General features: G+C 39.7%; 1 protein-coding gene across 6 annotated transcripts in view; it reads left to right on the forward strand.

Annotated features, from left to right (window-relative positions):
* LOC140486420 (interferon alpha/beta receptor 2-like) overlaps positions 1-9,039 on the forward strand; it is a 40,256-nt gene extending 31,217 nt beyond the window's left edge. For 3 of the 6 annotated variants that reach the window (XM_072585524.1, XM_072585526.1, XM_072585525.1), the window contains one exon: positions 114-9,039. In XM_072585524.1, coding sequence (XP_072441625.1) covers positions 114-764 — 651 coding nt within the window. In that variant the 3' untranslated portion in view covers positions 765-9,039. The remainder of the gene's footprint in view (positions 1-113) is intronic. The other 3 variants (XR_011962561.1, XR_011962562.1, XR_011962563.1) reach the window with 3 other exon arrangements.
* Positions 9,040-25,167: the final 16,128 nt, after the last annotated feature.

Below are 25,167 nucleotides of genomic sequence, written 5' to 3' on the forward strand. Positions count from 1 at the left end.
TTGTATGTTAGACAGGATTGGATCAGATTTGATAAGTAACTGAAAATTGAGAATTTTAATGTCATTTGAATATGTAAATTGAATGAATGTATCTTATTTGGTCTCTCTCTTAGAATAATTTCAAACACCTCCATCCTGTTTGCACTTGTGATAATGTGCAAGAAAAGCTCAGTACTTTGGAACAAGGTTGTTTTAATGTAAAGAAAATTGAAAACATTGAAGATGACAGTGAAGACGAGCGAATGAATTACATTGAGGAAGCTGGCTATGAAAGTAATGCACTGAGTATGCCTTTGCACTGTACTCAGCGTTCCAGTGCGTCTTCTAAACTAGAAACCGATGACTCTGACACTAAATTATGTGATAGATGGTGTGATTCAGTACCTGAACATATTCTTGCTAATTTTGATGAGTGTCAAATGACTACACCAGCTACAATGCAAACTGAATGCCCACATGCTGAGTCTATGATGCAAGCAACGCACAGCAGAAGGAATAGTTCAACCTCTGCAACCACTAACACTTCTGATGTCCCATTGTGGTCTATCCAAATTCAAGACCCAGACTGCTTTGAAAATTGCTCAAATGAAAGTTTGTGTGAGCCAAAGGCAGATGAATCTGATATTATACAACATGATTCAAATGACTTGCTGTCTAAGGTTTCTGAAAATACTGTAGTTTATGAATATGAAAAACCCAGTGTCTCTTTTATACCAAGTAGTTCATCACTTCCCTGGGCTTTGCATGCTGATATGCAACGTTGATGTAAATTTTTGCATGCGATGTGATTAATTTTGCAAAACTGTTTAGAATATCTTGAGCTTGGAATGACAAACATTGCTGCCTACCATTTTCCATGTCTTCACCTGAAAAGGTTCGGCTGATGGAACTTCCCTTTTGGATCTTAATATAACTGCCTGGAGTACCATAAGCTGCTGTAAGGATTTGTAATATATAATTAAGCTTTGCAAAACAAACAATTGTTTCAGCAACCCCATTGAATATTTGATTACTGTTTCAGCTTGGTGCTGGCATATTTTATCCTGCTGTCGGATTTGTTAATCTGCTAAAACTTGGTCAGAGGGAAAAGGTTCTAAGTAACTTGTTAGACATGGAAAGAAGTTCTTCAGGTAAGGAATAAGCTGCTGCAAAGTACTGAAAAATATTGATGAGATGGATACAAGAGAAGACCATTTCTTATGATTAACAGTATTAGCTGGTGTAATGAGTGCACTTGTGCAGGAACACAGCACTGCAATGCAACACAGTCCAGCGATGGAGCTGGCTGCCACAAATTGGTATACCTTTCACCAATTGTCATCCTGAAATATGGGAAAAGAAAAACCTTCTTGGTGAAGGTGAGGAAAGGAAATGAGTGTTCCCTAAAATGAGAATAATCAAGTGATACAAAGTGACGCTTATAATTGCATTTTCATGCATTGCAATTGAGCTGAATGGTCTTTCGCACCCCTATCTTGTTCTATTCTGTCTTTATTTGTGGTCATCTAGAATATTTTGAATTGCATTTTTGGTCATTTTGAAAAGTTTTCACTTTGACTTGTTCCTCCAAAATACAAAAATGCATAATCCTTTTTTTCAGAAAGTTGGTTTTAAAAATCATGAATTTCTTCACACTGGTATCAGCTATTCCATCTTAGAAAATTTGGCGGGCTAATCATAGTTTATCTTCATCTCCAAGCATGTTTCTAAGCTGAAACAAAATGCTGGAAATCTGGCAATATCCATAGTGGACTAAGGAAAAGTCAGTGAGCTTTTGCTGTCTGTTCATTTTGTTTCCTGCTGAAAATGTCGCTACCTCAAGTAATGGCTCTTTTATTGTAAATAACCAAGTCTTCACTGTTTGCTGCAGTTAAGGATGGATGTGGTGTGGCTTAAAGATTGAATCTTTGTATGTGGTTATATCAAAGTTTATTGTACTTTTTGTTTTCTTATTTTTAGAACAGCTTATGTAAAGTCTTATGCAATTTTTTACTTTTTAGAATTTGTAAACTGCTTTCAATTGAATATGCAGGGGCACAAAATACCTCCAAGATGGACCCCTTCCCTGCCTCTGGGCCACTATTGTGTTCCGATCATTCTCAGCATGAGGAAAATCTTCAAATCCAGTTAGCCTGACATTGGTCACTGGAAAAGTGCTGAAATCTATTAAGGAAGCCTTAATGCACATAGAAATCATAATATGATAAAAGTGTGGTGTTATGCAAGGTAGATCACATTTGACAAATTTCTTACATTTCCAAGGGTGTGACTAGGGACCTCTTGGCTTTCTAAAAGGCATTCAATAAGGTGCCACACAAAGGCTTAATTGGAAGATGAGGGCTTGTTGAGTTAGGGGCAGTGGTTAACACAGATGAAAGGTAGAACAAGGTAACAACTGGGGAGAAAAGGGACTACTTCAGGCTGGTAGGCTCCAGTAAGAATGCTGGAAGAATCCATGCTGAAGCCTTAGCGGAAAGGTGTAAATAGACCAAGAAATTTAGATGGGACTGTAAAGCTGTGAAGAGATCAGTAAGTCTACAAATAGTCTGTTTATATATCTTGCCTACCACTCAATTAATGTGGATAGGCATGAGGTCATTCACATTGCTCCTAAGAATAGAATGAAACAGTGTGTTTCAGAAGAGGAGACCATTTTAATGCTGATGTTCAGAATGTCTTGGGTGTACTTGTGCAAAGTAGGCAGGTAGGAGAGCAAATGATATGATGTTTGGCCTTTGTTTAAACAATGGATTTGGAGTTAGAGTAATGAAATTGTGCTATACTTATATTTTAGTGAGACGACTACTGGAGAATTTTAGGAATCAAACTCCAGATCTAAGGTTAGGTATGCTCGCAAAAGGCGGGAAAGTTCACTAGATCTAGTCCTGGGATGATAGGATTATTCTGAAATGTAAATTGGCTTGTGCATGTTGGAGTTTAGGAAAAAAAGATGAGCCTTTGAAACAGGAACCATTCTGAAGGAGCTTGACAGTCAGTGGTTGTTTCCCCAGTCTGGGAAACTAGCACAGTAGGGCATACTTGTTAGAGTTAAATCACTCCGGACCAAGAAAGAGGAGATATTTCTTGTCTGTCCCAGAAAATTATGGATGTTCCACAGTTAAGCATATTAGATTTTTTTGCTCTTTCAAGGGGAAAAAAGAATAAAGGAAATAGAACTTTGATAGAAGACCATCCATGGTTTTATTGAATGGTGGAGGAGGTACAAGAGGCGGTGTTGGCTACTCTTATTCTTCATGTCCTGAGGGGAAGTAGTTCAGAAATGAGCATTCAGGTGGTATTTGCCTTTGTGTGCTGCACATTGGCAGGCTGAGGTGGAGATTGTCTTCACTGCCTCCCAAAATTGTCATGTCTTCCCTTGCCTTCAAGATCAATTAATAAGTCGCTAGCTGGACAGAGCAGGCTGAAAGTTTTTTTTAAGCCATACATAAATCTATTCAGACTGCCTGCAATATCTTGTCACAGTACAAATAGTTTCATTTTGTTGCTGAAATTTGGACTGAAACCGATGTCTCCTAATTGTCAGTTCTACAGCTATAAAATGAAAAAGCATCTTGCTAAGAAGCTAGCTGAAGCATATTGGACTGTCCATAAGTGTACTAGACATGTAGAGCTTTTGACAAATTTGGGTTGTTATCCCAATAGGATAAAAACTTCTGGCACTGCTTTATATTAAGAATGCAGATGACATGGCACTAGGTGCTATCAGGACATACAGGGTATTCTGTGGAAATTGTAATCTTTAATCCCATTGCAAATTTTGATTTGCAGTTTTTGTGGGGAAAAATTGTAATTATAATGTGAAACATGAAAGTGATCAAACTGAAAATGGCAAAATAAATGACAAATACTTAAGCTCTATATACTCATTGAAAAATGCAATGACTTTGCTGTCATGCAGTCCTTTTGAGCCTCCTTCACCATTTCAATAAGATCACGTCTGATTTAAATTTAACCTCCATTCTACGTTTCTGTGCATCCCTGATCATCATTCATCCCATGATAATCTTGAACCTATTTCCCTCTTTAAAAATTTTAAAGATTCTACAATACTGCATTGTGAAGAAGAGAATATTAAAGGCTGTCAACTCCGGCGGGGGGGAAAAGAAATCCTCCTCTCCGCTTTAGAAATAAGGATTGCCCATTTGGGCAATGATCCCTTTGTTCTCAATTCTTTCACAAAAGGAAACATCCTTTCAACAGTAGTCCAGTCCCCTCAGGATGTTGCATGTTTCAATTAAGTTACCTGACTCTTCTAAACTCGAGGGTAAAGGCCTAACCTATGTAGTCTTTCCTCCATAAGATAATGCATTCCAGGTATTTGTCTACTACAGTGACCAGTATGGTACACGGTACTCCAGATGCAGTCTTGCCAATGTCCTATATAATTAAAACATTGCTACCTCCTATTTATGTGTTCAATTTCCCCCTGCAATGAACAATAAATTTCTATTGGGGCATTTAGGTCTCTCTGCAACCTTTTTTAACACAGATAATGTGCTTTTTTGATGTGCCAAATTATAGATTTCTCACTTTCCCAGTTGGTACTGCACTTGCTAGATCTTTACTAATTCACTTAATCCATCTATATTCCTTTTTAAAGGTTCCATTGTCATCTCAACCCACTTTCCAACCTATCTTTGTCATCAGCAAGTTTAGCCACCATACTTTCAATGTCTTCCTTCATACAAATTCTTTATATAAATTGTAAAGAGTTGAAGCTCCAGCAGTGACCCTTGTGCACCTTCTGACACCCTTGCAAGCATGTTTTTAAAAAAAAACCCATATTCCTTGGATTGTAAATTTGCTTGCTGAGCTGGTAAACTTGTTCTCACATTTTGTCACCATGTTACGTAACATCAATGGGCCTCCAGTGAAGTGTTGGTGTTCTGTCCTGTTTGCTATTTATCTGTCTCGGTGTGTGGTGGGTGATATCACTTCCGATTCTGTTTCTGAGGTTGGGAAATGGGCTCCAAATCAATTGTTTAAGAGTTCTGGTTTGAATGCCAGGCCTCCAGGAATTCCCATGCATGTCTTTGTTTAGCCTGTCCCTGGTGTCCTCCTTTTGTCTGTATGTGTGGATACTAGTGATGGTTGGTCATGTTTTTTTGGTGGCTTGTTGGTGCTCATGTATTCTGGTGGCTAGTTTCCTGCCTATTCATCCTATGAAGATGTGTACTGTATCTTTGAACTTTCTTAAAAGTTAGCTGAATCACCTGACAGCACCAAGTGTTCTCTTAAGTTATAGTGTAGCATGTGATCCAGCAGTTAGTAGAGCTGGTTGCGTAGAGACAAAAACAAATTCAAATTTGGCCAATCAGTTTAAATTGTACCCCAAAATATCAACCGCCAATCAAGGTAGAATTTAGTATATTGACTTTTTTAAACTAATGAAACAATCCAATGCTTTGGGGTATAAGAGCAGGGAAAATTGAACACTTGGAAGAGAACTGCCACTCTACCAATGGATGTAGACTGCTAGTCAGAATTGTCTGAGAGGTACCTTTCTAAAGAAGTAGTTTGTAAAGAGAGACTTAATACCAATCTGGTGAGCAAATCTGTAAAGAGAAGATTTGACAGCTGGCTGGTTTTGAAATTTGACTTTTGATAAATTTTAATCAGCTTTATTTGGCAAGTATTATAGAAGAGAAAGTAAAAGGTAAGTTAGAGGAAGGAGTTATAAATAGTTGTTGCTTAATTATTCTCTATACATTAAGATTTACTTTAAATAGTTCTTGGCCTCTTGAATTTTCAGATTACTGTACAGGATAAGTCTTGTGTTGCTGGTTTAAGTTGAGCAGGAGGGTTTACCTTGTGTCATAACAGTCCAATGTAATGTTTGTTGCAGTCCTCAAGATATATTGTATATGACATTTGTTCTGCTGGTTGTTGGTACAGGGTCCTTTAAATGCATCAGGAGCTGTTTGTGATGGCAGATGTGTGGGCTACCATGTTGCCAAGGAGCCCAAGTAGTCTGGTCGTCACCTCTGAGATGTCATTGTATGGCAGGGTGGCTAGAGTCTCTGGGTGTGTCGTGTTGACTTGTTTAGGTCGGTTGTGCAAGAATCAGTGGACTATGCTTTATCGGGTACCTGTCATTCCTGAAAACGTAGACGAGTTTTTCCTTGGATTCAATTAGTTCCTGGATGCTGCAGTGTGATGTAGCTTGTTGAAATGTCCTGCAGCTCCATTTGTGGTGGTTGGGATGATTGCTCCTGGAGTTGTCTCTTTCCTGTCGATGCTGGTATGCAGTTTTCTGTTGGCTTTTCATTCCACTGTGACTTCTGGGAAGGGGAGTCTGTTGTTCTCTTCCTCCTTGATGAACCTTCTACCGGTAAGGATGTTTGTGGGTTTCTTTTTAACTTGAGTTTTGTAGTGACAAAGGTATCATCCACATACCAAACCTGAAGCTTGGGCTGGATTGTGGGAAGGGCGGTTCATCTTACCTCTGCATAACTGCTTCTCTAACAAACCCATAGATTGGACCCCCTTTACCAATCTTTCAGAAATAGAACCAGAAATTATATCACCCACCACAACAACCAAGACGCATAAATAGCAAGTGGAGCAGAACACTAGTGCTTCACTCAAGGCTCACTGATGTAACCAAGCATGGTGACAAAATGTCTGAGAACAAATCTACCAGTTCAGTCAACAAATTTATAATGTGATCCACGACCTGAGCTACAAATCTTCCCCCAAATCTCAGACCCATATTTCTACCCTGCTTGTTAGCAAGTCAATCTTCTGTCCATGTCAATATGTCATCCCATGCACTGATTTATTTAAGTTTCTGCAGTAGGTAAGAGGTGTAAATGGATGACTTTTTCCCATTCCTCCACTGATCACATCAATGTTTCAATTTAAACAGGGATTTATGTCTGGAATTGATTAATGTGATACATGTCAGCCATATACCTTAAGTAACAAATAATGAACTTGTTGTTGCAATTTATTCCAAAGATGTAAAAATTATCAAGGTTTAAATGGTGAAAATATATTGTTCCTCTTAACACATACAATTTTCCAACCTGGGAAGAAATATAAAACTGCAAAATGTTTTGTCAAATGTACTTTTCCCAAATAAACTTTAAGTTCCGAGAGTTACACTCCAAAATGCTGAAGTGCCTTTCCACACCAGATGTTGGCACTGGGATTTCCTCCTGGTTCAGTTCTGGCTATCTGAATTGGTTTTTTCCAGAGACCGTGGCAAATTCTATTTTAAGGAGAACCCTTGTCTTGTGTTGAGGTCTGTCAGTGGGTTCTCAACTCAAACTTTGAGAGATTTCAGAGAAAAGCAAATGAAGACAATGCTGCTGTGTCAGCCTTGAGAATTCTCCTCAGCTCATCCTCTGACCCAGCTTTGTGTCATCTGCAAACTTGGAAATATCATACTTAGTTCCATCATGTAAAATAATATGTTGTGAATAGCTGGGGTGCAAGAATTGACCCCTGCAGTACCCCACTAGTCACTGCTTACCACTCAGAAAAAGGCACCTTTTATTCCTACTCATTGTTATCTGTCTGGTAACTTGTTCCCTAAGCATGTCAGTACTCTACTCCCAATCTCATACATTTTATTTTACATGCTAATCTCTTAGCCCTCATTGGAAGCCTTCAGAAAGTCCAAATAAGCCACATCCATCCTCCTACCAATTCTCCAAGTTCCATTCTCTCGAAATTCCAGTAGATTGGTCATGTGTTATTTTTCCGTTCTGTAAATCCATGCTGACTGTCTAATTCTATCACTGTTTTCCAAGTGTTCTGTGATTAAACCTTTTGTAATGGATTTTAGCATTTTCCACACTACTAATATAGGTCCATTAGCCTGATAACTTCGTGTTTTTGTCTACCCCTTTTTATACTGTAATTACATTTGCTACTTTCCAATCCGTAAGAACTGTTTGAGTCTATAGGATCTTGTAAGATGGCCAACAATGCACTAGAGCCACTTCCTTGATCACTTTGAAATGTACATTATCAGGGCCTGGGAATTTCAGCCACTTAATCCCATAAATTTCCCCAACACCTTTTCTCTCCTAATGCTGGTTTAATTCATTTGCTCCCTCTCACTAGACAGTGTTCCCCAACATCTTGAAGTTATTTGGGTCTTCCTTCATGAAGAAACAAAATGTGTATTTAATTGGTTTGCCATTTTTGTTTCCCATTATACCCACCCCTGTTTCTGACTATAAACTCCTACGTAACTTCAATCTATTCCTCTTATACTTTTTCAAATCAGTGAGCTTGCTTGTACTCTTTCCCCCTCTTAATCCCTTTGTCCTCCATTGCTGAATTTTAAATTGCTCCCAGTCCTTGGGTTTGTTGTGGGGTTTTTATTTTAGCCAATTTGAAATTTTTGGATCTAAATCATCCCTAATTGATCTTGTTAGCTATAGTCACCTATTTAAGGTTTCATTTTTATATTGGACAGGAATAAGCACTTGCATTAATCCATGCAAGATGTTTGTCATTGCCAATCTGCCATCATCCCTTTAAGTAACATGCCCCAACTTATCATAGCCAAATCATGCCTCATAACCTTCATGTTTCCTTTCTTTAGATTCAGGACCCCAGTCTCCAAATCAACTATGTCATGCCACATCTTTTAATAAAGAATTCTTTCATATTATGGTCACTCTTCCCAAGAGTCCACCCACTGCAAGATTGTTAATTATTCCTTTTCCATTACAGAATACCCAGTCTAGGATGACTTGTTCTCTAGGCAAAAGTGAGGACTGCAGATGCTGGAAACCAGAGTTTAGATCAGTGGTGCTGGAAAAGCATAGCCGGTCAGGCAGCATCCAAGGAGGAGGAAAATCAATGTCTTGGGCAAAAGCCCTTCATCAGGAATAGAGGCAGGAAGCCTCCAGGCTGGAGAGAGAATTATTGTTCTCTAGTTGGTCCCTAATTGTATTAATTCAGGGAACCATCTCAGGAATTCCTCCTCTCTGGTATTGTTACTGATTTGATTTGTACAAATCTATATCCAGATTAAAATCACCTGCAATTGCCAATGAACCTTTTTATTGTTTGCGTCTCTAATTTCCAGTTTAATGCCTTCCTCTACATTACCACTACAGTTTGGAACTCTCTGTATTGCTTCTTCCCCTTGGTTCCAAGATCTACCATACAGATTCCACTTCACCAGAGTTGATCTTTCCTCACTAATGCTTAAATGTCTTCCTTCAATCAGCAATGTTGCCCCACTTCCTTTTCATTTCTTCTGTCCTTCCTAAAATCTGAATTCACCTGATATTCCATTCCAAATAAAAATCAATATTACAGTCCTTTAAACCTTTCAAATTTTTAAAGCTCAGTTACTTTAGCTATCAGTCTTATTTGTTAAGCTAAGCTGTTCCATGTTATAACATTTTTAGAACAGCCAATACAGAAGCATCTATCCAGTTTTCCACAATCTAACATAGGGGTGCCCATGGACTCATATGACATGCCAGAGCATCTTGCACAGCCTGATGTCTGCTTTACTTACAGAAGTTTCTAGTTCAACCATAGAGGTTCTCGACACTAATAATTACATAGACTTACACAAATCATTTGACAGTAGAAATTTAATATGTTAAACATAAGTAAAACATTAAAAGCTAAATATCTCTGACAATTCTGTTCAATTTTCCAAGATTTATTGTGGTCCATATAACATTACTACTTCTAGGTCTGTCTAGCCTATCATGTAAAATGGTTAGCACCTCTTGTGTTCTCTTTGATATTTCCTCCAGAATTGTTTCATTACAATTACAGCCTCAGGATTCACACTGTTGCGATGTAGAAAATCAGTGAAACTAAATTAACAGTTTTCAGCATTTTTCCAAACCTATCATCCCGAAAAGCAAAGCCAACAGCTGCAGGGGAACACCAATTGTTGGTCAAAACTGAGAAAAGGAATTAGACTGCTCAACACGTCAATTAGACCAAATAAAAATTACAAAAATAAGTATCTTGTGATGGTGAAGGGGGGGAAAAACAATCTGTATAAGAAATTGCACAAATAATAGTGCAGGCATTGAAAAGTATAGAAAAATAAAAATCTGAGTTGATGCTGCTTAGAGGGTGATCAATTGGCTCCTAACAAGATGTCTATGCCAGCTCTCCACAGGAGCAATGTACTTCATGCCATTCCCTGCCTCATCCCCAAACAGAAAAGCAGGGTTAATGTGATTTCTCCAGAACTGGGGTTTCACAGCAAGAGGTCAGAAAAAGCGATGTCGTGGAATCAAAGCATTAACTCTTTCTCTCCCCACAAATGCTACCAGATCTGCTAGATTTCTGTTTCAGATTTCCAGTATTTTGCTTTCATTCTAGACCCTAACAACTCCGAAAGCATTTTTGTGTAGATGTACAGGGGAAACTAGAAGTCAAGATTATTAAAATTAGAATAGGAGATTGTTTATCATATCAGATCATCATGCTTTTAAACTAAATAGCTCACTTAGATTTTTCAATTCCATAGCTCTTCATGATTTGTGAATATTGCTAAGAATACTATATCAAAACTGCATTCTCCATTTGTTTAAAAAAAACTTAACTTCTCAAAACCTACTTTCCAAAACAAATACAATCCAACTTTTCTCAGTAATATTCAATCGTCTGATACTCTCCACAGAACAAAACAATTTACAGGTCTAGAAAATATTGTCAGCAAAAAAGACAACCAACTTGATTCTATTTCTGAGTTACTTCTCTATAGCTCTAAGGTATTGCAGTTAGTGGTGATATTTGACATTGAAGCAGGACAGTAGGAAAATTCTAATTTGGTTAAAATGTGTGGAATTTTTTAAAGAATACGTAAAGAATTTTAAGAAATTGTGGTAATTTGAAAAATAAAAAATTGTAGCTTTGAAATAAGAATCTTGGTCCATGTGATTTGATCCTTGACATTGAAGCTGTACCAACTGGAAGGGAATTGAGATACAAAAAGCCATATGACCAGAGTCTGATAAGCAAAGAAGTTACTGTTGTAAAAGATAAAGGAATGTAACAAGCAAGAGATCTGAAGGGTGAAGCTGATCAGCACACAGACACATGGTTGCCAATATAATGATAAAATGCAAAGATAAATCCAGAATTTATGAGAGGAGAAGCCAGCAAAGTATTATGAAAGAGTACAAACTGGAGAAACTCGGTCAGTCTGGTTGCATATGTGGAGAGAGCAACACAATTAACATTTTAAGTTCAATGTGATGCTTACGTTCCATGAAATAATTTGGTTTACTGTGTGGAGCAACAATAAAAATAGAATTCCAAAAGCTTTTGGGAAGCACATGTACGAGTGAGTTAAAAGAGATGGAATCTGGGAAAAAAAAAGTCCAAATACTGCAAACTAGCCAAGAGTCTCCAGAAGACCAGACTAGGAATTGACTGTTTTGGTTATTTGACTGCAAAGGCCTTCTCAAAAGGTCGACCAACAGGACTTTCTTGGTCTGAGGGGAGTCAGGGTTTGTAAAAGCATGTCTTGTTAGTGATAATCTTACCAGTCAAACTGAGAGGTGAAAATGTTAAAGTAGAAATTCAAAAAGTGAAATCTTGGTGGTAATTTCTTTATTTGAGGTAATTTAATAAAGTCAGTTATTTTAGCAAATGGTTCATTAAAGGATTATGTCAAACGCATGCACAGAACTATACAAAATTCTCCACCTGTGATTCAACTAGTGTTTCAAACAGTTTTACAAGTATATAAAGTTAAGGGGAACACCAACATTTACACCGCATGAGAGGAGAGTGCTAATTGTTTGGCAAGTAGACTGATTTGTAGAGGCGTTGCCAATGCGCATGCATATTGATTGACAATTAACAGCCAAATTTGTTAAATTTTAAACCAAGGAGGCTGTCTCTGAAGTAAACCAGCAAATGGTAGTTACTTGTTTTGTTGATTTGAAACAAAATGTGTGTGTGTTCTTTCTATCTGCAAAGACCAGGGCTGTAAATGTGAATATATGTAGCTTCCAGTACATGTGTGCCACACAGTCTGAAATGTGGTGCTGGAAAAGCACAGCAGGTCAGACAGCATCTGAGGAGCAGGAGAATCGATGTTTTAGACAAAAGTCCTTCATCAGGAATAAGCCCTTCCTGATGCAGGGCTTATGCCTGAAACGTTGATTTTCCTGCTCCCTGGATGCTGCCTGACCTGTGCTTTTCCACCACCACACACTCGACTCTGATCTCTGCAGTACTCGCTACCAATCCTAAATTGATCATCAGCATAATTATTCACACTTCTGCAATTTCCAGTAAATGTCCAATTGCAGAATAACATTTCATGTTAGATTCTACTTTAGAAATTTTGCAAACACAGACTAGTTAGGCATGATTAGTAATGTGCTTGTTGTAAACAACCTAAAGGATATGCTATTTGATAAGTTAACTTTGGGATACACAGCCCACATACTTGGCATCATACTGTTAATGACATTCATATACCACATTACTCATCTGTGTGAAAAGCCTATCAAACAGAAAACAAGATATTACTTTCTTAAGAAACCAGGTTTCTAGTTTTTAATTACCTCACAGCTATCAATACAGAGTATCCTGAATGATTTCTCCTGATACCTTGTTGACACTGATGTAAAACTAATGAGCTCAGAATTTTTGTTGCATTCTTTCAATGTTTATGGGTATCCCAATTGCCCTGGAATTGACGGTGATGAGCTGCCATTTTGAACTGCTGTAGTTCTTGAGGTGTAGGGTACCCTGTTAGGAAGCAAGTTCCAGGATTTTGACCTGGTGACAATGAGGGAAGAGTGAAATACTTTCAGGTCAGGATGGTGTGTAGCTTCTGAAGTCATTTGTGTTTTTGCATATGGTAGCCCCTGTAAGAAATGCCGCAAATGTCAGGTTCTTGAAAGACAGATGTCATGAATTTTATTTACTAGCTATTTACAATAATAAAATAATCCAAAGACTCTTTAGAAACATGTTTGCACAATATTGCAGACTCTCACACATCTGGGTTCTATGCTTACTGTCAGAAAAAAAGCCTTATCACAATTGCTTACTCTGCTATCACCTTCCCAACATTTACTGTCCGATTACTGCCACTAACTTCCTGATTTGATGAACATTTAGTACCCATTTGCTACCACCATTGATGCCATTTGTCATTTTATATATGTTAGCCATGTAATATATACCATAAAGATTCTGGTGCTTGTAAAACAGGTGTCTTTAAGTTTATTGACAACACTAACTATATTAACAAAGTAACAACATTACAGACTTAGTCTCTGTTTTGTACATAGTTATGCTACTGAATGTTACATGGCTAACTGACTACATCATTACAAAGAGAGAGTGCAGGTGAGCAGGGTACCTTTATACCAGAAAGTCACATGTTGTAACACCATGTAAGTGTCTTCTGGAAAGGCATTAACACTTCAGGTCTAGCAGCCCTTCACTGGAGCAGGATAATGTTTTAGATGTAACAAATTCTAAGCAGATGCTGAAAAAAAGAGGCAACGGTGAGGACAATAACATGAGTCAATGTATCCTGTGGCTCCATAATCTTGCCATAGTTTTTGCAAGGGATTTGAGTGAAAATGTAAGCAACTATGTTTAAGACAAATGGTACAAAAGGGTTGAGCAGAAACAATATGATATTTCTTAAGATGGAAGGGTAGAATAATAACTTGTTGAGCTAGGACACTTTTCCACCAGGGACGATGCTTTTTGAGCTATAGACGTACCCCTATGTCTCCTAAATTAATTCTGAGACCCACCTTTAAAATGTTGGCTATCAAATTTTATTTTGATACGTTTCACAGTGGCTTATTCTGTTATCTCTGATTATTAAATGCCTAACATGAAAAACTATTTATATCACCATTATTTCAGCTTCCCCTTCCCAACAATTATTTAGGTACATTTTTTGAAAATCCCCTAAATGAACCTAAAATAACACCAAATCCAAAAATTATTGTGATTTTATCGTAATTTGTTTGTGCCTGAACACTATCTTAAGAAAATGTGCAAATCATATTCATTTCAGTTTTCTATTTCCAGCCTGGGTTCAATTCCTGCACCACCTAAAGTTGAACTTGGATTAAATTCATTATGAGACAATGAAGCTAATTCAAATTAATTTATTTCATAATCAAATGCACTCAACAAAAAATAAAAGTAAAGTTGCCATAATCTCAGAGGATCATGGGGCTGCTCTCTCATGACGTAGATAACTGGTAATGAATTCAAACTGAGGGCCATCACTTCACAGGCGAAGGACAAGGGATGAGGTTGAGAAGGAAGTCCCTTTGTGGTAACCTCAGGTGGTGCAGGAATTGAACCCATTCTGCTGACATCACTCCACTTTGCAAACTAGCTGCCAACTAATTGACTTCCCACTCCTTATACCCAGCATAGGAATTTATGGAATCCCTATTCTCCTCCTAAAATGGATATGCTAATCCTATTAAAATAAATCAGAAAGTGTGGCCATGAGGGGGTCATTATGGCTGATTGCCTGCCCCTCTTCCGTAGTTATGTACGAGCCTGGGTGTCCTTGGAGAAGTGGTGTCTAGCAAAACACTTGAGGTTTTCAGAGAGAGGTGGGCACTACAGGGTGTGGAGTGCTTTATTTCCCCCTCTGACTCTATTTTGATTTAATCTCTCCCTGCCCTTTCACTTTTCTTGATCACTCAGCATTTCCTTTTTTGAGAACAGCACTGCTTGTCACTGGCCACTCGGGTGTTCTTTCCTCTCTTCCTGGCAGTGGAATATAAATAAAGATTTCTGCACTCGTCGTTCTTCTGTGTCCTACACCAACACACACAAAAAAAAACAAAGTGCTGATAAAGGTCAGCAGGTCTGGCAGCAACTGTGGAAAGAGAAATAAAGTTCGTGTTTCTGGTACGACTCTTCTTTGGAACCATAGTTTTCTTTTAGTTAATAATGTTTTTTTTATCCCATCAACACCCTAATTAAATTGACCACATCTCTTCCCAGTTCTGATGAAAGGTCATAGATCTGAATTTAACTCTTTCGGCCTTTTGCTTATGGCAGTATCTGTTCCAATGCTATTAACTTGTGATGTTAAGTATATCCATAAAAATGTTGCTTGACCAGACTTGGGTTTTATTTCAGATTTCCAGTATCTGCAGTATTCTTTTTAATAATAACAATTCATTTTTGGGTTGGCAAGTCTACAAATGTTAAGCAACTTATTTGGAAGGATTTTGAATGTATTTAAAAACAGCTCTGAAAGGAGCTTGAAGGAATAAGAACTTACAATTTTATGATTTTTTCAGGTTTAAAAAAGGCATCTCCATGGACTTTAACTGATAGAGATTTTTTCTTACAGTGAGAAAGGTACGAGATTGATAAAGAGAAATACACTAGTGGTCAAAAATAATGTAAACATTTTTTTGCAGATGTAAAATGTAAAAAATGTTTTTAAAATGATTTTGAAAGCAAAGACTAAAGTAGCAAGATGGAGAGCTAATAGGCACATTGTAGTGGGGGCTACTTGGAAGAGAGGATCCAAGGGATCAAGGTTATGGTGGCTAAAGTAACTGCATAGATGGTATACTGGATAACAATTCCACTGATGTCAGGGAAACAAATGGCATCTTTGCAAAGGGCTATCTGGTATAGATCCCTGAGGTATGAATAGGATAGACATACAGGCAAAAGTAAGGACTGCAGATGCTGGAGATTAGAGTGGTGCTGGAAAAGCACAGGTCAGGCAGCATCCGAGGAGCATCAGGAATGAAGGCAGGGAGCCTTTGGGGTGGAGAGATAAATGGGAGGAGAGTGGGGCTGGGGAGAAAGTAGCCAAGAGTACAATAGGTGGATGGAGGTGGGAATGAAGGTAATGGGTCAGAGAGAAGGTTGGAGCAGATAGGTGGGAAGGAAGTTTGGCAGGTAATGCTTTTCCAGCACCACTCTAATCTAGGATAGACATACAACTAATTGGTTCATCTTGTACTCCAGGCTCTACTTTTGTCTTAACCTTGAAGATCATTTGTTTTCCTTTGCTAAATTGGTTATCAATGCAGCTGTAACAAAACAATGGAGCACTTTTTGCAATAAACACATGTCCTTGATAGCCGAGTGATTCTGGCAAATAGTTTATTGAATTGAATTTATTGTCATGCGTACCGAGGCACAGTGAAAAGTTTTGTCTTGCGAGCAATACAGGCAGATCAGAGTTAAACAGCATAGATAAGTAAATAATAGATAAACAGTAGCAAAAACCAAACCACAGGTACAGGCAAATGTTAAGTGTTTGTGTGTCCATTCAGTATTCTAACAACAGTAGAGTAGAAACTGTTTCAAAACTGCTGGTGCATGTGTTCAGGCTTCTGTACCTTCTCCCCAATGGGTAGAGATTGTAGAAAATCATTGCCAGGGTGGAATGGATCTTTGAGAATGCTGGCGGCCTTTCCTTGCCAGTGAGCCTGGTAGATGGATTCTATTGATGGGAGATGGCCTTTGTGATTGTCCGGGCCGAGTTCACCACTCTCTGTAACCGTCCCCAATCTTGAATGGTACAGTTGCCATACCAGGTAGTGATACATCCAGACAGAATGATCTTGATGGCGCACCTATAAAAGTTGGCAAAGGTATTCACCGTCATGCCAAGTTTCCTCAGCTGCCAGAGGAAGAAGAGACATTGTTGGACCTTTATAACCAGTACATCCACATGAAGAGTCCAAGAAAGCTTGTTGTGGATGACCACTCCATGAGCTTGACATTCTCCACTCATTCCACCTCTGTGTTGTTGAATTGTTAGGGGGGACATGAGTAACATCCTGCCAAAAGCCAATAATGAGTTCCTTGGTTTTGCCGACATTGAGAGCTAGTGCACCATTTCTCTCGGTCTTTAGTCTGTTTCGCTGCCATCTGAGATTCGACCGACAATGGTGGTGTCATCAGCGAACTTGTAAATGGCATTAGTCTGGTATTTGGCAATGCAGACATGGGCATACAGTGAGTACAGTACAGTAGGGGGTTGAGTATGCACCTCTGGGAGGGTCCAGTGTTGAGTGTTAGTGAGAATGAAATATTGTCCCCAGTCTTCACTGATTGTGACCTGTGGGTCAGGAAACTGAGGATCCAGTTGCAGAGAGTGAGGCTTAGTCCGCGATCACTAAGTTTAGTAATCGGCCTTAAGGGGATAATAGCCTAAACTGAAGTCAATGAGTAAGATTCTTACATTCATACTCCAATTAGGCTACATCGACTATGCTCCTGTGAGAACATATTTGCCTCACTTGGTGACATGAGAGCAAAGTACTGCAGGTGCTGTGATCAGAAGAACACTAAATATTGGAAAAACACAGCACGTCTGGCAGCATCTGTGGAGAGAGAAACAGAGTTAAAGTTTTGAATATAATACGACTTCTTCAGAATTGAAGGGTGCTGGGATAATGATGTTGTCAAGGAGGAGGAGAAGCAGTTTGAACAGGTGCTGAGGTTGCTCTGATAAAAGACAAAGTAAGTGCTAATTATAAGTTGAGGAGAAATTAAAAAGTTAGAGGATTTATATTTTGATTATTCTTGTCTAGAAGATCCTAAAATGAGATTACAAGTTAATCCTGTCTTGTTACACATTACCAATGCATAAAAAGCCTGTTTTCTGTTTGATTGCAGAACAAATGTGGTAAGAAATTATCACGAATACACTTTATGAACTTATCGTTTAGGGTACATTCACCCATGTGACCGACAAATGAAGATTACAATCACTCCTATGACTACTACAGCATCTTTCTTTCAAGCCCTCATATGTCTTGATTTATATTCTGTCCGAGAAATAAAGTACTTTTAAGTGGCCTAAAAACTACTCCCAGCATTGATTTCTTTTGATTATTGCCACTCACTCTAATTCTACCTCTGAATCAATCTCATCCTTTATTAACACGATTACCCCAACTCCTTTTCTTCTTATCCACAAAATATCTTGATGACTCAGTTCCCAGCTTTGACGACTTTGCAATCATATTTCTGTAAAGGCTTTTCTATTATACCTATTTATTTTTATTTGTGATATTAATAATTTCAATTTGTTATGAATACTGCATGCCTTCAGATAAAGAGCCATTACTTCTGTATCCTTACCATTTCCCCTCTCTGACCCTATTTTCTGGTGCAGTCATGATTGTGTTCTCTCTCCTATTGTGTCAAACTTCCTTTCTACAACCTTGTTATGTCAGAGCACAACTCCCTGAGCAATTCAAGTGCCGCTCATTCAAAGGTACGACTCCTTCATTCCCTGGTACTGATGCCCCATGAACTGAAACACATTTCTCCCATCCAAAGCTATGAGCCACACATACAAGTTACTGCTATTTCTCCTGTGCCAATTTGCTTGTGGCTCAGATAATAATCCAGAGTTTATTAATTTGTGGTTCTGCTTTTCGATTTAATTCCAACTGTTCATCCTCTCTGAGCAGAATATTGTTCTCACTCATACCCATGACATTGGTATCCAGGTTGACGATGCACACAGGTTCCTTTCAATGCCATTTCAAGTTACATATTAGCACTAAGGCAATGTCATCTACTTTGGCACCAGGCAAGCACCAAAGCCATTCTCAGCTTCAGATCTACACCCCCCCCCCCCCAACTATACCATCCCTGACAACTGCTATGTTTCTCTTTCTTCACCCAATTTAAATTATCCTTTGTGTCATGATGCTATGGTTTACACATACTCTTCAGCTCCCATGCAAGCCACAAGAACTTAAAGTGAAAACCGGAAGTGCTGCATATCCTCAGCCATCTGGAAGTAACTATGGAAAGAGAGAGATTGTATTTTGAGTTAAACGTGACACTTGTTCAGAACTGTTGCATAAATGCCAAGACCCACAGGCGCGAGACATAGAGACTTGCAGTCATGGAGATGTACAACATGGAAACAGACCCTTGGATCCAATCCGTCCAGGCCGAACAGATGCCCCAACCCAATCTAGTCCCACCTGCCAGCACCCGGCCCATATCCCTCCGAACTGTTCCTATTCATATACCCATCCAAATGCCTCTTAAATGTTGCAATTGGACCAGCATCTACAACTTCTTCTGGCAGCTCATTCCATACACATACCACCCTCTGCGTGAAAAAATTACCCCTTAGGTCTCTCTTATATCTTTCCCCTCTCACCCTCTAGTTCTGGACTCCCTGACCCCAGGGAAAAGACTGTATCTATTTATCCTATCCATGTCCCTCATAATTTTGTAACCCTCTATAAGGTCACCCCTCCATCTCTGACGCTCCAGGGAAAACAATCCCAGCCTGTTCAGACTCTCCCTTTAGTTGAAATCCTCCAACCCTGGCAACAATCTTTAAAATCTTTTCAGAACCCTATCAAGTTTCACAACATCTTTGCGATAGGAAGGAGACTAGAATTGCATGCAATATGCCAACAGTGGTCTAACCAATGTCCTGTACAGCCGCAACATGACCACCCAACTCCTGTACTCAATACTCTGACCAATAGAGAAAAGCATACCAAACGCCGCCTTCACTATCCTATCTCCCTGCGACTCCACTTTCAAGGAGCTATGAACCTGCACTCCAAGGTCTCTTTGTTCAGTAATGCTCCCTAGGACCTTACCATTAAGTGTATAAGGTGAAAACAAGGACTGCAGATGCTGCAAACCAAATTCTAGATTAGAGTGGTGCTGGAAAAGCACAGCAGTTCAGGCAGCATCCGAGGAGTTTCCTGCTCCTCGGATGCTGCCTGAACTGCTGTGCTTTTCCAGCACCACTCTAATCTAGAACCATTAAGTGTATATGTCCTGCTAAGATTTGCTTTCCCAAAATGCAGCACCTCGCATTTATCTGAATTAAACTCCATCTGCCACTTCTCAGTCCATTGACGCGTCTGATCAAGATCCTGTTGTAATCTGAGGTTACCCACTTCGCTGTCCACTACACCTCCAATTTTGGTGTCATCTGCAAACTTACGAACTATACCTCTTATGCTCACATTCAAATCATTTATATAAATGATGATAAGTAGAGGACCCAGCACCGATCCTTGTGGCACTCCACTGGTCACAGGCCTCCAGTCTGAAAAACAACCCTCCACCACCACCCTCTGTCTTCTACCTTTGAGCCAGTTCTGTATCCAAATGGCTAGTTCTCTCTGTATTCTGTGAGATCTAACCTTGCTGACCAGTCTCCCATGGGGAACCTTGTTGAACACCTTACTGAAGTCCATACAGATCACATCTACAGCTCTGTCCTCATCAATCCTCTTTGTTACTTCCTCAAAAAACTGAATCAAGTTTGTGAGACAAGATTTCCCATGCACAAAGCCAAGTTGATGATCCCTAATCACTCCTTGCCTTTCCAAATACATGTACATCCTGTCCCACAGGATTCCCTCCAACAACTTGCCCACCACCGATGTCAGGCTCACTGGTCTATATTTCCCCGACTTGTCCTTACCATTCTTCTTAAACAGTGGCACCACGTTAGCCAACCGCCAGTCTTCCAGCACCTCACCTGTGACTATTGATGATACAAATATCTCAGCAAGAGGCGCAGCAATCACTCCCCTAGCTTCCCACAGAGTTCTAGGGTACACCTGATCAGGTCCTGGGGATTTACCCACCTTCATGCGTTTTAAGACATCCAGCACTTCCTGGTAATCTGGACATTTTTCAAGATGTCACCATCTATTTCCCTATATTCTATATCTTCTATGTCCTTTTCCATAGTAAATTCTTATGCAAAATACTTGTTTAGTATCTCTCCCATTTTCTGCGGCTCCACACAAAGGCCGCTTTGCTGATCTTTGAGGGGCCCTATTGTCTCCCTAGTTACCCTTTTGCCCTTAATGTATTTGTAAAAACCCTTTGGATTCTCCTTAATTCTATTTGCCAAAGCTATCTCATGTCCCCTTTTTGCCTCCTGATTTCCCTCTCAAGAATACACTCGATCTATCCTGTCTATACCTTTCATATGCTTCCTTCTTTTTCTTAACCAAACCCTCAATTTCTTTAGTCATCCAGCATTCCCTATACCTACCAGCCTTCCCTCTCACCCTAACAAGAATATATTTTCTCTGGATTCTTGTTATCTCATTTCTGAAGCCTTCCCATTTTCCAGCCATCCCTTTACCTGCAAACATTTGCCCCCAGTCAGCTTTTGAAAGTTCTTGCCTAATACCGTAGAATTGGCCTTCCTCCAATTTAGAACTTCAACTTTTAGATCTGATCTATCCTTTTCCATCACTATTTTAAATCTAATAGAATTATGGTCGCTAGCCCCAAAGTGCTCCCCTACTGACACCTCAGTCACATGCCCTGCCTTATTTCCCAACAGTAGGTCAAGTTTTGCACCTTCTCCAGTACGTATATCCACATGCTAAATCAGAAAATTGTCTTGTACACACTTAACAAATTCCTCTCCATCTAAACCCTTAACACTATGGCAGTCCCAGTCTCTGTTTTGGAAAGTTAAAATTCCCTACCATAACTACCCTATTGTTCTTACAAAAAGCTGAGATCTCCTTACAAGTTTGTTTCTCAATTTCCCTCTGACTATTAGGGAGTCTTTAATACAATCCCAATAAGGTGATCATCTCTTCCTTATTTCTCAGTTCTACCCAAGTAGCTTCCCTGGATGTATTTCCAGGAATATCCTCCCTCAGCACAGCTGTAATGCTATCACTTATCAAAAATGCCACTCTCCCTCCTCTCTTGCCTCCCTTTCTATCCTTCCTGAAGCATTTGTATCCTGGAACATTAAGCTATCAGTCCTGCCCATCCCTGAGCCATGTTTCTGTAATTGCTATGATATCCCAGTCCCATGTTCCTAACCATGCCCTGAGTTCATCTGCCTTCTCTGTTAAGCCCCTTGCATTGAAATAAATGCAGTTTAATTTATTAGTCCTACCTTGTCCCTGTCTGCCTTGATTGTTTGACTCGCCTTTGTTCTCAACTGTACCAGTCTGATTGATCTCTTTCCTCACTATCTCTCCGGGTCCCATCCCCTCCACCTTACTAGTTCAAACCTCCTGAGCAGCTCTAGCAAATTTCCCTGCCAGTATATTAGTCCCCTTCCAATTTAGGTGCAATCTGTCCTTCTTAAAAGAGATTCCAATGATCCAAAATTCTTCTCCCCCACACCAGCTCCTCAGCCATGCATTCATCTGCTCTTTCCTCCTATTCCTGCCCTCACTAGCTCGTAGCACCAGAAGTAATCCAGATATTACTACTCTCGAGGACCTCCTTTTTAAATTCCTGCCTAAGTCTCTGTAATCACCCTTCAGAATCTCAACATTTTCCCTTCCTATTTCGTTGGTTCCAATGTGTACAATGACTTCCTGCTGGCCCCTCTCCCCTGTGAGAACATTCTGCACCATCTCAGAGACATCCTTGATCTTTTGGGGAAGCAAAACACCATTCTGATTTTCTGCTGCTGGCCACAGAAACATCTGTCTGTACCTCGGACTAAAGAATCCCCTAACACAATTGATCTCTTGGAACCCGACGTACCCCTCATTGCATTAGAGCCAGTCTCAATACAAGAAACTTGGCTGTTTGTGCTACATTCCCATGAGAATCCATCAGCCCTACATTTTCCAAAACAACATACTTTTTTGAAATGGGGATAGCCACAGAAGACTCCTGCACTAGCTGCCTATCTCTCTCACTGTATCTGCAACTTTCCCCCCCTTCCTATAATTGCCATCCATCACATACCGTTGCTGTTGCAAATTCCTCATTGCCTCTAACTGTCTCTCCATCCAATCCATTCTGTCTGATAGGATTCGCAATCAATAGCATTTATTGAAGATATAATCCACAGTAACCCATAAACTCTCCTTAAACTCCCACATACAAGAAGATCATTTCCCTCTACTAAAGGCGATTTTTGCTCCTTCACAATCTACAGACCCAGAAAATAACATCGTCTTATTCCTTTACAAAACACTGCTCCAGGTTAAAGCTATTCACATATCTGTTTCTGTGCTGTGACTTTGCTGAAACAGTTCCTCCAAGATCAGTTGTGAATTTCACTGTTTGTTGATTTTTCCAGATGCACTCAGGCGAATTCAAACAACAAAGGCAGTAGCAGTGCAGGTTGACTGTGGTGTCAGTTTCTCGTTCTTTCTTTCTCTCTCTCTCTCTCTCTCTCTCCTGCACTGACCTCACCATCTGCTTCCTTTGTCTGTACCCCTCCCTTTTTAAAACTGCTGTTGTTTGACTTTTTTTTCCCCCAAAGCTCTAAAACGATGCAACAGCATATGAAGCAGTAATTGCAGCTCCTGGAATTTGAGGAAATCACCTCACAAGGTCAAACTGAAATGGCAGAAAGCCAAATATTGCTTTGATAAATCATTACCAGAACTGAGCATTGGCCAGCCAGTCACACTGCAAACGTTAAACACTCTCAACAAGAGTCATCCCACCTTGCAAATGGAACCTGCGTACAGCAGTTGTCACCTCAATCGTACACAGAGATTTTATGTACCATTTTTTTGCAACTGGTTCGAAACTTTGAGGAATGACAAATCCCAATGTACTTTTTCTTAAAAGTCAACTCAAAACTATTTTTGGAATTTTCTATGAATAGCATATTGTGGCTATACAGGTCATTGGTTAGACCACTTTTGGAATACTGTATTCAATTTTGGTCTCCCTGCTTTTAGAAACTTGAAAGAATTCAGAAAAGATTCACAAGGATGTTGTTAGGGTTGGAGCTTGTGAGCTATAGGGTGACGCAGAGTAGGCTGGGGCTATTTTCCCTGGAGCATTGGAGGCTGAAGGGGTAAATTATAGAAGTTTATGAAACCATAAGGGGTGTTGATAGAGTGAATAGTCAAGGTCTTTTTCTCAGGGTAGGGGAGTCCAAAGACCAAGGGCATTGGTTTAAGTTGAGAGGAGAAAGATTTAAAAGGGACCTAAGGGGCAACTTTTTCATGTAGAGTGTGGTACATGGATGGAATGAGCTACCAGAGGAAGTGGTGGAGGCTGATACAATTGCAACATTTAAAAGGCATCTGGATGGGTATAAGAATAGGAAAGGTTTAGAGAGATTAGATTAGATTAGAATACTTAGTGTGGAAACAGGCCCTTCGGCCCAACAAGTCCACACCAACCCGCCGAAACGCACCCACCCAGACCCATTCCCCTACATTTACCCCTGCGCCTAATACTACAGGCAATTTAGCATATGAGCCAAATGCTGGCACGTGGGACTAGATTAATTTAGGATATCTGGTTGGCATAGGTGGGTTGGAACGATGGGTCTGTTTTCATGTTGCACAGCTTTATGACTTTATAACTACAGAGCCTGCAACTTCACTGAAAATGCCTAAAAATGTGATGTCAGCAACTGCTGTACAGAATGACAATCAGTTCCAGGGCTCCATCATTCTCCAACAAAATTAATTGGCAACAATAGTTACCGTGGCAAATGACATTCCCCAGTGAATAAACATCACTGCAGGAACTGCTTTAGCAGCAGTTCATAGAAGGTTCGTTTGACTGGGTGATCACTTTGCGAAAGACCTACACGTTATTCTGCTATAACGTGACAATTGTGTTCCTCTGCAACCTTGCGCTATAGAAAATCGTTCTGTGGCAAATCACTAAAAGAAAATCACTGTACATGTTCAATAAAAGTTTGTGATATCCAAACAACGTCTATAATTCATCAATCGTGTTATAGCCAATTTGCACTAATAAAATATGCATTATAGCAGAATGACCTGTACATTTTCTCTACAAGACCGATAACCACTACAAACCCACTGACTCCTGCAGTTACTTGAACTATACATTCTCATGCCCTGCTTCCTGTAAAAATTCCATTCCTATTCTCATTCGGACCCCGAGCTTCTAGTTATCCAACACTTTAACACACTACCATGTTCCCTGGCCAGCATTTCTGTCTCAGGCTTGTGCAGTGCTCCATCAAAGTTCAGTTCAAGCTGGAAGAACAGCATCTTGATACAGAGCTCAATAATTTTAGAGCCTGAACATCTGCTTTCATGGCCTTACCCCAGCCCCCACACACCAAGTCCTGTCAGCTCATGGCTACTTTCAACACATCCAAACCTTTTTCATCTACCTATAGTCCCCATGATGAGCTGTTCTTTCTCCCTGGCATACAATCATCCACCCCTTTGTCTATCTAACTGCTGTTTCCTCTCTCTCTCTCTCTCTGGGTTCCAT

The sequence above is a fragment of the Chiloscyllium punctatum genome, chromosome 15 (assembly GCF_047496795.1).
Source record: "Chiloscyllium punctatum isolate Juve2018m chromosome 15, sChiPun1.3, whole genome shotgun sequence".
Classification (NCBI taxonomy): domain Eukaryota; kingdom Metazoa; phylum Chordata; class Chondrichthyes; order Orectolobiformes; family Hemiscylliidae; genus Chiloscyllium; species Chiloscyllium punctatum.